Source organism: Nyctibius grandis, chromosome 3 (genome assembly GCF_013368605.1).
Source record: "Nyctibius grandis isolate bNycGra1 chromosome 3, bNycGra1.pri, whole genome shotgun sequence".
NCBI lineage: Eukaryota > Metazoa > Chordata > Aves > Nyctibiiformes > Nyctibiidae > Nyctibius > Nyctibius grandis.
Genome location: NC_090660.1, coordinates 97,093,228 through 97,109,158, shown reverse-complemented (window position 1 = coordinate 97,109,158; position 15,931 = coordinate 97,093,228). Strand labels below are relative to the sequence as shown.

General features: G+C 42.0%; 2 protein-coding genes across 2 annotated transcripts in view; one reads left to right on the top strand and one right to left on the bottom strand.

Annotated features, from left to right (window-relative positions):
• Window positions 1–191, top strand: part of VPS13B (vacuolar protein sorting 13 homolog B) — a 506,220-nt gene extending 506,029 nt beyond the window's left edge. Inside the window, exon 63 of the mRNA XM_068395717.1 lies at window positions 135–191. The gene's annotated coding sequence lies outside the window, so the exon portion shown is untranslated. The remainder of the gene's footprint in view (window positions 1–134) is intronic.
• A 729-nt stretch (window positions 192–920) lies between these two features.
• Window positions 921–6,934, bottom strand: COX6C (cytochrome c oxidase subunit 6C). The gene is made up of 4 exons (XM_068396415.1): window positions 6,829–6,934; window positions 5,673–5,800; window positions 3,889–4,027; window positions 921–1,047 (listed from the first exon to the last, which is right to left on the bottom strand). The coding sequence occupies exons 2-3, from the start codon at window positions 5,784–5,786 to the stop codon at window positions 3,908–3,910; spliced, it is 234 nt and encodes a 77-aa protein (XP_068252516.1). The 5' UTR covers window positions 5,787–5,800; window positions 6,829–6,934; the 3' UTR covers window positions 921–1,047; window positions 3,889–3,907.
• Between the last annotated feature and the right edge of the window lie 8,997 nt (window positions 6,935–15,931).

The window sequence follows — 15,931 nt, the reverse complement described above, 5'->3', positions numbered from 1 at the left end:
TGCTAAGTAGTTAATGATCCATTTAAAATAATGAGTGTTACTCCAAACAGGAATTGAACTGAAGACCTTCAAATACAACACAGATGGCTTAATCTGTCATGCGTCTTCATACAAAGCCTTCCCTCCTTTCACAGTCAGCTTCGACTCCTCTCCTAGTACCCACATTCAGCAATCAAGAGCTACAGTCCTAGTACCATCTTCAACCTCAGCAACAGGCAATGCACACAGTATGTTCCAAATGATGGGTGTCATGGCAGAAGAGCATGAGGTCTTTGACTACAGAGAATGCAGCAGAGATCAAAACTACGCTTAGCTACTTCCAGATATTAAAAAGATGATACATGTCTAGAAGCAGCATGCAAAGATTTTCATTCCTGTAATATCCTAAGATAAGTATTTCTTCTTTTGTCTGCTTTTACCCTCTTTCCCCTTTTACACCAAATGTGTGAACATACCTGCAGTTGAGAGTCATTTTCCAATCAGTTACATACCCTGTGTAAGAATGGGTATTTACATAGGTATAAGTCTTGATGTAACAGTTTGCTGCTGTAAGGAAGTCAATACAGTGATGGCAGCAGCAGAAGTTAGGAAGGTCGGCTCGTGTACTTCCAGAATTCGTCTCCAAATTCTTTCATCTCAAGGTCAGTTCACCTTCTGAAGCCAGAGGTAACACAAACCCTTACAGAAATCCAGCCTCTCCCTTCCTCTGACCACTATCCTCTTCCATATTCCATCAGCAGCAAAGACAACCGAGCCGTAATTGCTTAGGGATATACTTTATTATCAAATGTAGAATTGGGACAAAATAGAGATGCAAATAATTCCTCAGGGAAAAAAAAAGCTAGACTTATTCGTCTTCACCAATTTATGAAGACTTTCCACCACTCTTCCCAGCATCTGAGAAAATGAAGACAACTAAGTGCCACTCACATATCTGTTTTATTTATTGAGTTACATTAGAGCATGCCATGCACTGAAACAGATTACACTTTACAATTCAGTGAACAAATAAGGTTCGGTCATCAAGTCTCCTTAGACTGAAGGGATCTGCAAGATAGATATAAAAAAATATTAAGTTATGTTGGACAAACTTCATGCTCTAAGTAAACATATTAGTATGTATGAATGCAAAGCAATACAGAAGAATGTTTATATGTGGTGGTTTAGTCTAGAGGAATTCCCCCCCCCATTATTTCCTGATGGTTTAAGATTCACAGACCCTTCATGTGGCAAACAGAAGTGAAACATGGAACAAATCAAGAGCTGGAACAATACTGCACAGCACGTCAGATTCGCTATACATGCTGCACTGATAACTGAATCAATCTTGCTAAGGGCCTGAAAGAGAAAGGAATGCAGCTTTCAGATAGGAGCCAGAGAGGAAACAAGTGGTGTAGGCAACCTACCAAGGAAGGAAGAAAACCAAATTCAAATTGCTTCTCCACATTACATTGAACACAATCCAAGACCAGCTGTGCTCCATGACAAGAGTCATGCAAGTGGTTAGCAGCAAACTCTTAGCTTGCCCCTTTATTCTATTACTGAGCACACTGTAGAGGTAGGATACTCCACAAATCTGCACTTGACCTTGGTTTCCATTATCAGTATCACCACACAAGGTCCGTGCCAAGCACACAAAACAACGTAAATTCACACTTAGGTACCAAGCTGCCTGCATGCCCAGCAGGAACAAACTCGGTGCAGAGTTCCAAGCCACCAGCTTAACTGATGAATTCTCCTCCCTGCCTACCCTACCCTACCCTTTCCTCAATTTTAGGGCTAAGTACTGATTCCAGAGTGAGTATTACATGAGGTTAAACCACTGTATTTACTGCCAGAGTATATCCAATAACAGGAGATGCAGAGCATGCATGACCACTGTAGCCTTTAGGTAACTATACCAAAAAAAGCATCAAACTGAACCTCCATCCAACTTCCATAGCTAAGACTTAAGCTACTGAGGCAAATGAAAATGTCTTCCATCTGTTCTGTGTACTTGTCCTTTTCACAGTCTTTTCAGAACATTTTAAACACTGGCATTGTTTTCCCCTTCTTCTACTTATGTATTCATGTGCAGGCACAAAAAACCCCTCTACTCCTTTCTACAAGGAAGGAGTAAAACAATATCAGTTCTTATATAAATAGGCTAAAGAATAAGAAGCATCAGCAATTAGAACAAAATCACATATAAAGATTTCTCTTTCACATTTTCTTTTGAGCTGGTGTAATTAAGGAATGGAAGAAATGTTTAGGAAACATTTAATTTTAACAGGTGCACACAATGTGCAACTTTTTTTTTTTAAGCTGCAAGTGGGAACATAAGCTGAGAGTGGAGCTCTGTTTGCACTGAAAAAAATCCTGCTCATGATTCCAATTAAATATTCAACATGCATCCTTGTTGACAGTGTTTGTTTCAAATGATTTTACCACCAGATGGCCTTTCAGAATACTCTGATGAAGGCCACCTGACTAAAGAATGCAATTCTAGTGTCTAAGAAAAGTTTAAGAGTGCCTCTGTATTAGCAATAGGACTGAACCAGAGGCAGAATTACCAGGATTAAAACCAGGTAAATTCATCATTTCATTATTTATCTTTGTTGCAGTCATAGCTAAAGAACAGAAGGTTCCCTTTCTCACAAAAAAAAAAATAACAAAGGGACTTCCCCCTTTTTTTTTCTTTTTTTTTTCTTTTTACATTTGTTAGAAGAGCTGGAGCTCCACTTTTTTTATGTAATTGTGTTATGCAGAAACCAGATAGTTGTAGAAATTCACACAATAGAATTTAGTATTAATAGTGTTAAGTACAAATGTTTTATTCAATCTTGCTGCTTTAAGCAAACACGCTAAGAAAATCCAGCTGGCCAGAATAATTAGAGCCACAGATTATCACATAATGATCACAATATGAAAACATTCCGAAAGAATGAAAAAGCTATCATTCTAGATTAGTTTGAAGTCATTTTAAGAGAAGCAGAGAACTCAATGTAAAAAATCTGGATCAAGAAGGGGGAAGGAATTCTTTATTGAGTTGTCACATCATGAGCTTGTGCAGTTTAGTGAGCATGCTTATTAGTAACTACGACAAGGTTGAAATTAAGACTTTTTTTTCCCTAGTGTTATGACAAGTAAGGGAGGACAAAGTTTGGTAGTCTTCAAACAAAAGGCAGTGTTTAGTGCTAGGAAAATAGTATCGTCAACAAAGTTCTACTCAAGCTTAATTCAGTATGGCAAGAATCTGAACAGTAGTACACAGAGCTGACTGCCATTGCGATTTTTTCATATATATATATACACGTATATATGTATATAAATGTGTTTATTTCCCCTCATGACTAGTTATCTTTTCCATCTCAATAACTTCAAAAGACAAAAGGATATGTGGAAGCTGTCTCTACTCCTTACATTAAGATGCATGCTATGAGAGAGAAACAGCCTCTCGGTTTTCTCTTTCACTCTACCATCATAAGTACCTAAGTAGTAGATATAGATAGCCCGAAGCTAAGCAGTTCAAGATGTGACAGCATCAACGTAACAGTGATATCAGGCAAGTCATGTACAAGAGCTTTGTCTCCTCTCCATGCGAAGACAGAATTGTTCTGAAGGGCATGAGGAAGGAAAGTCACAGCATCCCTCTGTGCAAGTCTGCTATATCACACAAGTTAAACACGTTACCCAAAAGGTATTCAGGAGCTTTCTACTCTGCCTTTACGCCCCGCTCCCCAGTTCCCGTATTTCTTCGTGGTTTTATTACCTGGAGGTCTCTTGAGTGCAATTTGTATCCTTTTTCTTTGGAAGCACCTTTCTATTTGATCAAAATAAAAGAACCTCCACATAAAAGCACAATGTTTCACTGAAACACTCTTGTTCTAATGCAGAGTAGCTTATTACCTGTAAATGCAGGTTACCATCATTTGGGTGGTGCAGACTCAAACACACCAGCTGCTCTCATGGCTTCAAAGTCCTTCATGGGGTCATAGTTTTTATAGAACTCTGCATAAGCTCGTTTTCTGGGATCAGCAACTGTAAACTGGAAAGTAAAACACAGAAAATTAAAGCTTGCAAAGCTTTATGAACAGAATTTTTTTTCTGTTAGTGCTGTGATTTGTATCTGTGGGTATCAGTCTAAAAAGCCTTTAGCTCAAATTAGCAAAAGATTACTTTATTCTTGTCCAAATCCACAGTTCAGGCTACCTGACCATTGGTCAGGAAAACAAATGTCTGAAGTGAAACCTTAAAAAGAAAGTCCATTTCAAGATAGCACATTACACTTTTAAGATCACAAACACTCCACCTATATCGACACTTGAGTGTCCAATGCCCAGCCTGCTAATAGTTTTATACGTAAAACATGCCATTATGGCAAGTTTTGTGCCTGTGGGCAGCTGCAAAACTGTAACTCCAGATAAAATGGCATCCTAAAATAATGTATTACATTTGAGCTACGCTGTACATCAACTACAGAAGTCTGGTAAAATTTTACAAGACTGCCAAGCCAATCTTACAGCTCACTGACATAAAAACACACAATCCTGACTCCTTGCATACTCATTCACCTGACGCACAGGGATATGCTCAAGAAGCCTCCAAAAATGTGAAGGAAAGTCCAAGGTGGGTTTGTCCAACAGTATCTAACACGTAACAAACAATCACTACTGAGATCCATGTTATTTGTTCTAAATATGGTCTGCTGCCTTTCTAGTGTATTAATGTGGGGGTGCCAAACAAGGTATAAAACCACAGACTGTTAAGAAAACTGTTTTAAGTCTGACCACAAACAAGCTTGCCCACCTCTTAACAGATGTGTTAAGTAGATGCTGAACTTTAACTGTGCAAGCTTATTGTTTCTGACAGACATTTGTTGATCTCTGAGAAGTTTAAGTGAACAGTGATATTTTTATGAACGATCTGAAATAAATGTAATTTCTAGTCACTTTTATCAATAGCTTCCTGAGTACTCAATGCTGCAAATAGGGTATCAATGAGTTCAATGGGTAAACCGAGATCCAGTTCTTCCACAGGAATTCAAACTGTGTTGCTTGCTTTGTGTATGAGATCCAAGAACTATTTAGTAAAGGCACTCAAGAACAACCACCACTCCTATCTTCGTCAGAAGTCTCTTCAGGAGCACAAAAAAACAACTCCAATCTGTAAGTGGATTTTTTTGGAGATGTAGTGCTCCATTTCCACATGATACTTCAAAAGAAAGGATAAAAGAACCATACCAGCCTTACCCACACTGATATCTTCAGTGTGAAGGATGAGTTTTCTGAATTGCATATAAGCAAGTTTTCTGAAATCAGTCTAGAAATAAAATAAGACTTTGACAACTCTCCAGAGTCTCGGATACCGTGACAGAAAGAGACACAGACAATCTAGTGTTAATGTGCATCAATTGTGCGAATGATCAAGAGTACTCTAAGACCAGGAGACTCAAGGTTAAGTTGTCACAAATTGTGTGATCTTGATCACACAGCTTAAGGCATCAGGTTATTCATATCATTTCTTCAAATGAAGATTAGGAAGATTTATTTATGTTCTGGAAACATGCTTACAAAAATACATTACTAAAGCTTTCTGATGAACAGCTCAACCAAATCTCGACAAAAAAATATTATGAATTCTTAAAACACTCTAATGAGTCCAGTTTATAATTGAATGACTACAGCTCTCACCTTGTATAAAGCCGCACATCCCACAGATACAAAAAATGCCCCAAGTAGGTGAAACTTCATCCGCCTGGCCAAAAGGCGCCGCATTTGCGGCTTAGGCAACAGTGCAGATGACATGGTGATTATATTTCCTAAAAGAAAAAAAAAAAAAGGAGAAAAGTATTGTGGGACAAGCAGCTCTACATAAATAATTTTCTGTAACTCCACTCTAGAAAGATTGTGGGTTTTATATTGTGTAATAACCGTCTTCACAACATAAGCAACAGTGGTCCTTCTCCACTTGACTTCTCTATGAGAATATTTAAGGGACAACATTCAAGGACAACCTATTAAAAACATGAATCTAAGTAAGTTTTTATACTCTTTACACACAGTACTCAAGGAATCAAGACTGGCCATCGCTCTTCGTACTAAATCCTTCTCTCCCTGCACGGTCTACCATTTCAGGCCAGCTGTCCTGGTGGTCACATCCGAACACATCTAGAACCCTGATCACATTTTATTAATTTCTAAGGAAAAGCACGTGCCTCTTAAACTAGTTTGTGGGGTTTTTTAAGTAACTACAAACCCTTAAAAGATTTTTTTTCTATTTACAAGATTTTACTGAAAACCTGTAAGGCCCGAAGCAGGCGGCTCTCTTTAAACACAAGTTAAAGGTTCACTCGGCAGGGAGCGGCTCCGAGGCAGCGCCGCCCGCAGGGTGCTGCCCTTTGTGCAGCCTCCGGCGCTCACAGGGCCACGGAGCGGGAGAGAAAACCAGGAGGCAGCCGCGCTGTGCCCAGGGGCTTCGGTGCTGCCCACAGCCGCGCACCCCCAGTCTCCTCACACACTTAAGAGGAACCATCGCAAGCAGGCCCCTCTCCGGCCCTGCCGCCGTTACTGGAGGAAAGCGCTGCAGCGCCTTGGCCATGCTAGAACAAGCCCCGGCCTGGCCTGGCCCCCCCTCACAGAAGGCGCTCCGGCCCCTCGCTGTCCTCCAGCAGCGCGTCCGCCGCCGCAGAGCCCGTCCCCGCCACCCTCAGGGACGCGCAGAGGTCACGGGCTGCCGCGACGGGCCGCGGGGCCGCGGCCGAGGGGAGAGCGGCGGCTGGAGGCCGCTGGGCTGAGGGGGCGAGAGGGGACCCGGCGGCGGGGGAAGGGAGCGGGAGCGCGGCCTCACCTCAGCGCGGGCCCAACAACGTCCTTCCGCCCCGCCGGCCGGGCACCCGCTGCGGCCCCGCTACCCCGCATGCGCGGGGGGGCGGTGGCCTCGCTACGGCGAGCGGCGCGGGCCAAGCCCCGCAATGCGCGCGCGCTGCCGGGGCGGCGGAGGGGAGTGCCCGTGTGGTGCGGAGGGGGAGCGGGGAGAAGGTCCGTCGGCCTCACCGTGTCGGGCCTCAGCGTTGCCGAGCGAGAGTCAAGGGAGGAGGGCGTGCTGCCCGCCCGAAGGGCGCCCGGGGCGACACTGCAGTGCCGCGGGGTTCAGTGAGGGCCCTTCCCTCGCCTCAGGCCTCCCAAGCCCCGAACACCCTCGGCGGGCGCTGCAAACACCGTGCGCACCGGCCTGCCCAACGCCGAGGCGCCTGGTTTCTCCCCACTGTGCGCTCAGGCTACACGCGAGGGCGGTGCAGAGCGGAGGTGGGCGCATGGAACGCCTTACTGAGCTGGGCCAGGCTGAGCCGAGCCGAGTCAAGCCGCATCCCTGGCGCCAGCCATGAGCCCTCACAATGCTACATGCTTGCTGCCCCACCACTTCCCCAACAAAACAGTGCCCTCCGCCCTTTCCGCACACGACAGTCACTTTTCCAGATCTCCAGCGTGGCCATCAAACCCAAACGGCTGTAATAACAGAACACATGAAATCATAACCTTTATAGAGTTTGCTGAGAATGATTGGCCAAGCCTAGAAACAAATTAAGTAATTTGTAATCCTTTATAAATATCCCTTAGCCAGGTTTTGTACCTTTCTTGGAAATGAGGCTCGTACATGCTTTGCCCATGGTCTCCACCTAATCACCACATGCATGTGGTATTGTCATTGTTTTTATTCCTGGAGAGTCTCTGTGGGATTTACACTAAATGCTATAAAGTCCTGCCTTTTAAAAACTCAAGCCCCTCCTGTGCAGCGAGGTATTCATTCAAGCCTTGCACTCCCTTGCCAAAGCCAGCAGATCCTGACATTAAATGACAGAGGAAATGGGCCCTTAAAACTGAAGAGAAGTTGCTTTTCCTTTGATGGGATTAAAGAAGAGGAAAGCATCAGTATAAAATTGGAGAGAGCAATCATACAGCCTCAGCTACAAGCTGGAAGAATGGTCTTTGCAATAGCAGTCTGAATAGATTCAATTTGGACAACATTCCTCAAACTGAAGAGAAGTTTGTTACAATAGTTGAGACTGAAATGAAGAATGTTTGTCCAAGAGTTTTTCCCATGTGGATTAACACAAAAAGCCAAATGTTAATGATGTCATGCAGAGAGAATTACAAGATATCTCTATAACCTGATTGTGGGGGTCTAAGGAAATACCCGGGTCCACAAGTGTACTGCTGTTCCTGAGGCGAACTCATACTGTCATTTGGTGAGCCCAGGAAAGAAATGGCAGGGAGAGTTGTCTAGGGGATCTTAAAAGCTCCACTCAACTTGCCCTCGTATTATGCAGTCAGAAAAAGAGGATATGAAATTAATTGCAATAAAAGCATAGCAGGTTTCATGGCTACTATCGTTATAAATTATATATGAGCAATTTTCCTATGAGCGCCAGTCTCGGTGAGAAAGAGTATTTTGGTGGATGGACCTAGGTCTGCAAATAAAATAATCATCTTGATTGCTGTTTTCAATAGCTTACTTCATGGCTGGCCAGGTCGTTAAATTCTTTTCTATGTGATCAGTTTCCCCATGTGCCTGAGATACTGCTGGCTAGGCCTATTTGTGTTATAGTTAAGATGCTAAATGAAGTGCTAATTGTTATTACTCTTAGATGTCATTACTGTGGAATATACAGCCAACTCCTTATTGTTCTGTATAAAGGGCAGTTCGGGGCTGTGCAAATAAGGGATAAAAAAAGGATGGAGGATACATTGGAGGAAGAGCTGTGGGAGGAGGGCAGAGATAATCAGCTCCATTAACTCAGTGCACAGTGTTGCTTCCTATCACTCCAGTTTCTGAATGAATTATAAGGCTGAATGTGGTTTTGGACCCGAGTGGACCCCATGCATCCAAATGCATCAAAGCAAACAAACCTGAAAACTCTGAGGCATACAATAAAGAGACAACCGCAGTTTTTTCCTTCCCCAGTCCCTGGGGTTTCTGGCACCTGCTCCAGTTGTCTTTTGCACATGAATATTAGGACTGTTTGCTCAAAAGGTGCCACAGTTACCAAACTAGAATCTGCAGTCCTCTTTTCCTCTCCAAAATACTGTAGCACCAGCAACAGTTGATGCTTCTTCATGGTGTCCTTGAAAAGGATCATCTTTTGAGGAGTGAGGGAAGGCATTAATGCTAAACTATTTCTTGCTTCTGCTCCATTGAAATTTAAAATAAAATTTACCTCTAACTTCAGTGAGAGAAAATTTAGGCAGTGAATCCTTGTCTTTTCCACAAAGAGTGCCAGCTGTGATACTTAGGATTGTACTTTCTGTGGTGTGGACTGGAGCCGACTAGGAACAGGACTGTGACAATCAATCAAGTGATTTTGCATATGCCACAAAAAGTCTTTAGATACTCATAGTCTGGATCAAATTAGAACCAAAAATCTACTGGAAAAAGATCACATGGGACATCAGCAATCCTCTGAGCCAGCTGCATTCCTAAATAGTTTATTATAAAAATCTACCTCTCTATCACAAAAGAAAAAAAAATTAAACAATGCTATGTGCCACATATGAAAATGCATACATTTGTGCTCCTCCTCCCGTTTCTGTGCCAGAAATTAATTAATCAAATACTCTCTTACCATGGCTGTGTTGACATCAATCAGTGGTGCTGTGGAACAAAGAAAGATATTGTGGCACAAGAAGTTATTTAACAGAATTGGAATGGCAGCTGTACAAAAATGAGGGTGAATCAATGATTCCTAAATGGAAAAAGTCAAAATTAGTAGGGGGAAGAAAAATATTTTTGTACTTCCAAAAGGGCATTATAAACAAAGGAGGGAAAAAAAAGCAAAAGTTCAAATCAGAATAAATGGAGCAGACAGGGATTTCACAAGCCTTTGTTGATTTTATGGATGCTTCTGAAACAGAAAAATCTCAAAAAAAAAAGCAATTTCTTAAGTTTTGTTCAACTTGTAAGGAGACAGATTTTGGTATTTTTATACACATCAAATAGTGATATAATTACATGAATGATCCTGTGTTTGGTACCATCATGAGTTATATTGTTAAAAAAAGAGCCTCTGCTATTTCCCAAATTCCCAACTTGCAGTCAAGACATGGCTGATGTGTGTATTCAGGCCTGGGTATTCAGGCCCAAGAACTAGAAAACACACCAGGTTCCACAGCTGAGACTTCAACATTCACGTGACACTTCTTTTTTCCCACTTTCTTTTCTGGAGTATGGTTCTATATTAAATGTTCTCATTCTGAAGTCCTCCAGGTTTGGAGGGCCTATCTGAAACAAATACACTGCTTATTTTAGCAATGGGAAAACCTTGTTTAGGTAAACTGGATTTTTAAACAAGTAATCACAGAATCACAGAATCACAGAATGTTAGGGATTGGAAGAGACCTCGAAAGATCATCTAGTCCAATCCCCCTGCCGGAGCAGGATTGCCTAGACCATATCACACAGGAACGCGTCCAGGCGGGTTTTGAATGTCTCCAGAGAAGGAGACTCCACAACCTCTCTGGGCAGCCTGTTCCAGTGTTCAGTTACCCTCACCGTAAAGAAGTTTTTCCTCATATTTATGTGGAACCTCCTGTGTTCCAGCTTGCACGCATTGCCCCTTGTCCTGTCAAGGGATGTCACTGAGAAGAGCCTGGCACCATCCTCATGACACTTGCCCTTTACATATTTATAAACATTAATGAGGTCACCCCTCAGTCTCCTCTTCTCCAAGCTAAAGAGACCCAGCTCCCTCAGCCTCTCCTCATAAGGGAGATGTTCCACTCCCTTAATCATCTTCATGGCTCTGCGCTGGACTCTCTCTAGCAGTTCGCTGTCCTTCTTGAACTGAGGGGCCCAGAACTGGACACAATATTCCAGATGCGGCCTCACCAGGGCAGAGTAGAGGGGGAGGAGAACCTCTCTTGACCTACTAACCACACCCCTTCTAATACACCCCAGGATGCCATTGGCCTTCTTGGCCACAAGGGCACACTGCTGGCTCATGGTCATCCTGCTGTCCACTAGGACCCGCAGGTCCCTTTCGCCTACGCTGCTCTCCAGCGGGTCTGTCCCCAACTTGTACTGGTACATGGGGTTGTTCTTGTCCAGATGCAGGACTCTACACTTATCCTTGTTATATTTCATTAAATTTCTCCCCGCCCAACTCTCCAGCCTGTCTAGGTTTCTCTGAATGGCTGCGCAGCCTTCTGGTGTGTCAGCCACTCCTCCCAGTTTGGTGTCATCAGCGAACTTGCTGACAGTGCACTCTATTCCCTCATCCAAGTCATTAATGAATATATTGAATAGTACTGGTCCCAGTACCAACCCTTGAGGGACTCCGCTAGACACAGGCCTCCAACTGGACTCTGTCCCATTGACCACCACTCTCTGGCTTCTTTCCTTCAGCCAGTTCACAATCCACCTCACTATCCGATCATCCAGACCACACTTCCTCAGTTTACTCAGTTTACATATATAGTAATACTTAGTAATACTCTATATATGTGTCATTCTTAGCTAAAATAACTTAGACAAGTCTAACTTCATCATTCATTGCCAGAAACGCTCGACATTGTCATCTGATTTCTTAGAAAAGAACAAAAACACACCCACAGAAACACCTCCTCCCAGTCCCTGTTCCTTGCTTAAAGCCCTTTAAATGATGCCAGGATTCTTCTGTGTTTTTAAATGTTATGTAGCCTGTCTGCAATGGAACTAAGTCATCAAAGACAATGTTTTTATACTGTTCCTTTACTCCTCTGTATTTGGGTAGAAGTGCCTTACTCTGGGAAAGTTTTTTCATTGCTCATCCTCGTTTTTCCAGAAATCTGTGGAGTTAAACCACCTTTAGACAAACACTCCAATCTACAGTTTAACCAGTCAGCACTTAAAATTGTTACATGTAATTCAGTCTCTACAGTCCCATCTCAGCAACTGACAGCCTATGAGCTGTAGGCCACAAGCATGCCTAGCCTGGGTTCAGCTCCAGAAAGTGTCCAGGGTAAGAAAAGCATGGAAGCAGAGTTCCTCCTTTTGAAAATGAAAGCAAGGACCACAACATGAGGACAAAAGGCCAAGCTTTTCACACTTCGTTTCAAAGCACAGTTTGGTTGACATGCTGTGACATGGTTTAGTTTCACAGAAGGCGAAACTCTCTAGCTCCAAACATCATCTACCATATGGAAACTGTTGTATGGCAGACAATGTCTGCATGACCTGCCCAGCAATCACCAGGTACATTTACCAGTCCTCTCCTCTTTGGTCATGGATGCGTTACAGTAACTCTGAGCAGAAGGTTCATGAGTACCCTTCAGTGGTCCGAAGCCATTGAAACAAGGAGTGTTCTTCATACCTTATTAGGGTTTAGACCAGACCTTTTGTTAGCTTCTGTTTTTTCTAGATGTGATCAGTGATCATCTGACCTTCAGGAAGGCGGAGGTCCAACTGCTGTTGTTCATACAGCTATAATTTTGTTCGAGGAATTAATTCTTACAGAAAATGACAGACCAGCTTACTTGTGGGTGTAAAACAGTGTCTGTGAAGTGGGAAAGCCTCCTTCAAATAGAAGGTCAGACTCCCTCTCCTCGAGGCACTGCATGTGGCCCCTTTCTTGGTGAGGTTCAACATGCTTGCTCTGGGCAGCTCTTGGCTCAGCATGCTCCTCTCAGAGGGGTGAGCTGCATAGAGAGAAGAGGCCTTGCTCAGGTTAGGGCCTGCACCCTGAGAGAGTGACACCTAAAAATTTGCAGCTGTAGAATTTAACCTGGAGACATCTATGCGCTTTATTCTATTTGCCCAGTACAATTTACCCAGAGCTCATTCTGGCAAAAAAAGACTGGCCCAGGTCATGTGTAAAGTGCCACTTTTGCAATTGTTTCTTGTGGCAAGTTTTTAGACTTTTCTCATAGGTTTCTAAACCTCTCATTTTAGTCTGTTTTAATTCATGTCGAGGTGATTACATGGTAATTGTTATGAGATGTGGGCAAGTTTTGCTTTCTGGGTCTGAAATGACAGTCTAGAAGGAGTAGGGAGGGGTCTCTTTCAGATTTGTTGTGACTTGTATCATCATGCTGCAGTCACCTTAACCAAACTGTGTCCATTTATGAAAAGAGAGTTCACAAACACAATTAAAACCAAAAATAAAATAACAAGTACCCCAGAGATAATGTGTTTCTTGACCTCTTTATGACCTGGTGAACAAACTGTGAGTCTGAAAGCTTGTCCGTTGTTTCCAATTACATCACCTGGTCTAATAAAAGATATCCTCTCTTCCTAAAAAATGCCATTGCTTTTGTTTATTTTGGTGTTGGAAGAACCTCTCAACTTAGGATTGCTACGTTGTGTAAAGGCTCCATAGCTTGTATTTGATGGTACTGCAAATATAATAGATTTTCTTTACAATCATGACTTTGGCAACACTTGAAGTTCCAGCAGTCAGGGAGTCTCTGAGTACAATATCCCCAGTGTAGCTAAAATCCATGTCAGATTGTGGTCCCAGGTTTGAAAGGTAAGGCACAGTCAGACGTGTGAGGCTTCCAGAAAGTAGTCAAATCATCTGTTCGTGTTTTTTTAACAAACTTGTTATTGGCACAAACTTTTAAAAATATGTATACTTAAACCAGCCTGTTTTAACTTTACTGTTTTGTTTGAAATAATCTAATTAGGAAATTATGGATCTCAGGTTTCTACTGCATTGAAATTTTTGAGCTTCATGATTAGCAAAACTGGCAATAGATAACAGCATAAGCAACCTTAGTTAAATATATTTTGATTAAATGAGTTCATGATACATTTTCCAAAGACAAATTTGGCCATGTTCAATACGGCATTACATGTAAATGTCTGGAAAAATTGCAGTGTTTTTCCAAGCAGGAGGCATGAGATTACTATAATCCATACCCTCCACCACAGTATTAATTAGCATGGCTCACTAACCAGGGATGTAATATTTGTAAATGAAACTCTAGAAGGGCATCAGTAAGGAACAGGATGTTGAAGCCAAATGGAAAACATGAACCAATAAAAAGGCTGAACTAGCTAGAAGTGCAAGCTCAGCCTTTGAAGTTAGTTCAAGTACTGCATGCTTTAATTTTGGTGTAATCTTATGATGGGGGTACAAACAAGAACTCAGAAACAGATTTTGTAACATTTGGCCCAATTGTAGATGAATCAGTTTGTTGATGGTTACCAACAATTGCACAGCCAGAGAAGCTGTGGGCTTTGTTAAATCAGATTGAATAATTGGCTTCAGTGGGAGTTTCGGGTGCAGAGCAAATGAAGTGTCACGCCCCTTGACTGTCGTAAGATTCCTTAGCAGAGGCTAAACTTTTGCATTCAGAACAACCTGAATATGGGTTCAGAGAAAAGAAGTCCCTCAAGAGTCCATCTGCTCACTCCCCTGCTGCAATATGGGTCTGAAAATACATCGTCATTCCTGATAGATGTGCGTATCTTATCTGTTTTTAGAACCCCTCTGATGAAAATAAGGATACCAAAAGCTCTCAGGGCAGTTTGTTTCCAATGCTTAGCTGTTGTCTGGGAATACAATCTGTGGTTAGTACTACATTACCTCGGCAAGCCCAACTACGTCTATGTGTTTCTGTGTGTTGATTTTGTTTTGCTGTGTTGGTTTTTTTTTAATATATTTTCACGTGGAGATACAGTGACAAAGCAGTGCTGCTTTCCTGGTGTTTCAAGCAGAAGAAAAAAATATCACTGTTTTCGTCCTTTGGACAGCTTTCTGAAGGCCTACTACTGCCGGGTGCATCTCTGGAGATGTGAGTTAAGGCAATGAGTTTCAATACATTCAGCAAATTTCAGCATCAAGCAGCCAGGAGTTAAGACGATCTTTGAACTGGAAGGTCATAACTGGAAGATGAACACAATCATACACACTCTCCTTTTTTAGGTCAAGCATTTGGTTCATTAGTTTGAAAATAGTAAATCATTTATCGTAGTCTGTAGTGAATGGCCCAACAAGTGCTGTTAATTACTTTCTCATTTGGGAGAAAAAACAGACGGAAAGTTAATTTTTTTTCTTGCATATGCTTTCTAGAGGAAAAAGAACTCCCAAAAAGTGCATTTATTTTCTCTTTCCAGCAGCCATGCAGACCGCTGGAAAGAACCATATTCCTCAACAAAGCAGGCATAACGGCTCTATCCTCTGAAATGCAAGTAAGTACAAACGCAAACATTTTCATGAAATGTAAAGACATTCATTAAAAAAAAATATACAGAAGAAAATGGTTGGAACATTATATTAGGAAAAAGATGGTATACACCAAACTTAAGCCCTATGTGATTATGACAGTAAAATAGTTTGCCAAACAAGGTGATTTTATGCATGTATGTATATAGTGTGTATATACATGCCCACAAACACACACAAATCCATGAAGTATAGATTTTTATAGGCTTCTATACATGCCTACACACACATATACACAGACAAAACTGTAAAGGTGTAAATTGCTTTAGAGACACGACAGATTCGATTCCCATAATACCTCTTTCAGGAATGAGTGGTACACTGATCAGGGTCTGGGGTTTACAAAACCAATACTGAGCAGTTGGGGTTTGCAGCTCGGATGAAATTCATTTAGTTTAGGTGAAAACTAGTAGGAATGCTAAAACTTGTTGATTGCATTTACCAAGCCATAGGCACTGCGGCCTATTATAATGAATATTTCCAATGAAATATCTGTATTTACTGACTTTGACAGATGGGGAATATTGCATAAGCTATTGTGTGCCTGTGCATTCCTTGAGTGTGATGCTGTGTTTTTTTCTTGCTTGCCTCGTCATTTGTTTCATTTAACTTCCTCATTAATGGCACAATTGCTTTGCTTTGTTCAAAAATCCTTTTCTGAGAAGTGAGTATTACTTTCTTTTTAAACTTCTTGCCAACAGAAGATTTTCAAACGCATATGGTACGGAGGAATCATGTACAAGATTGTTT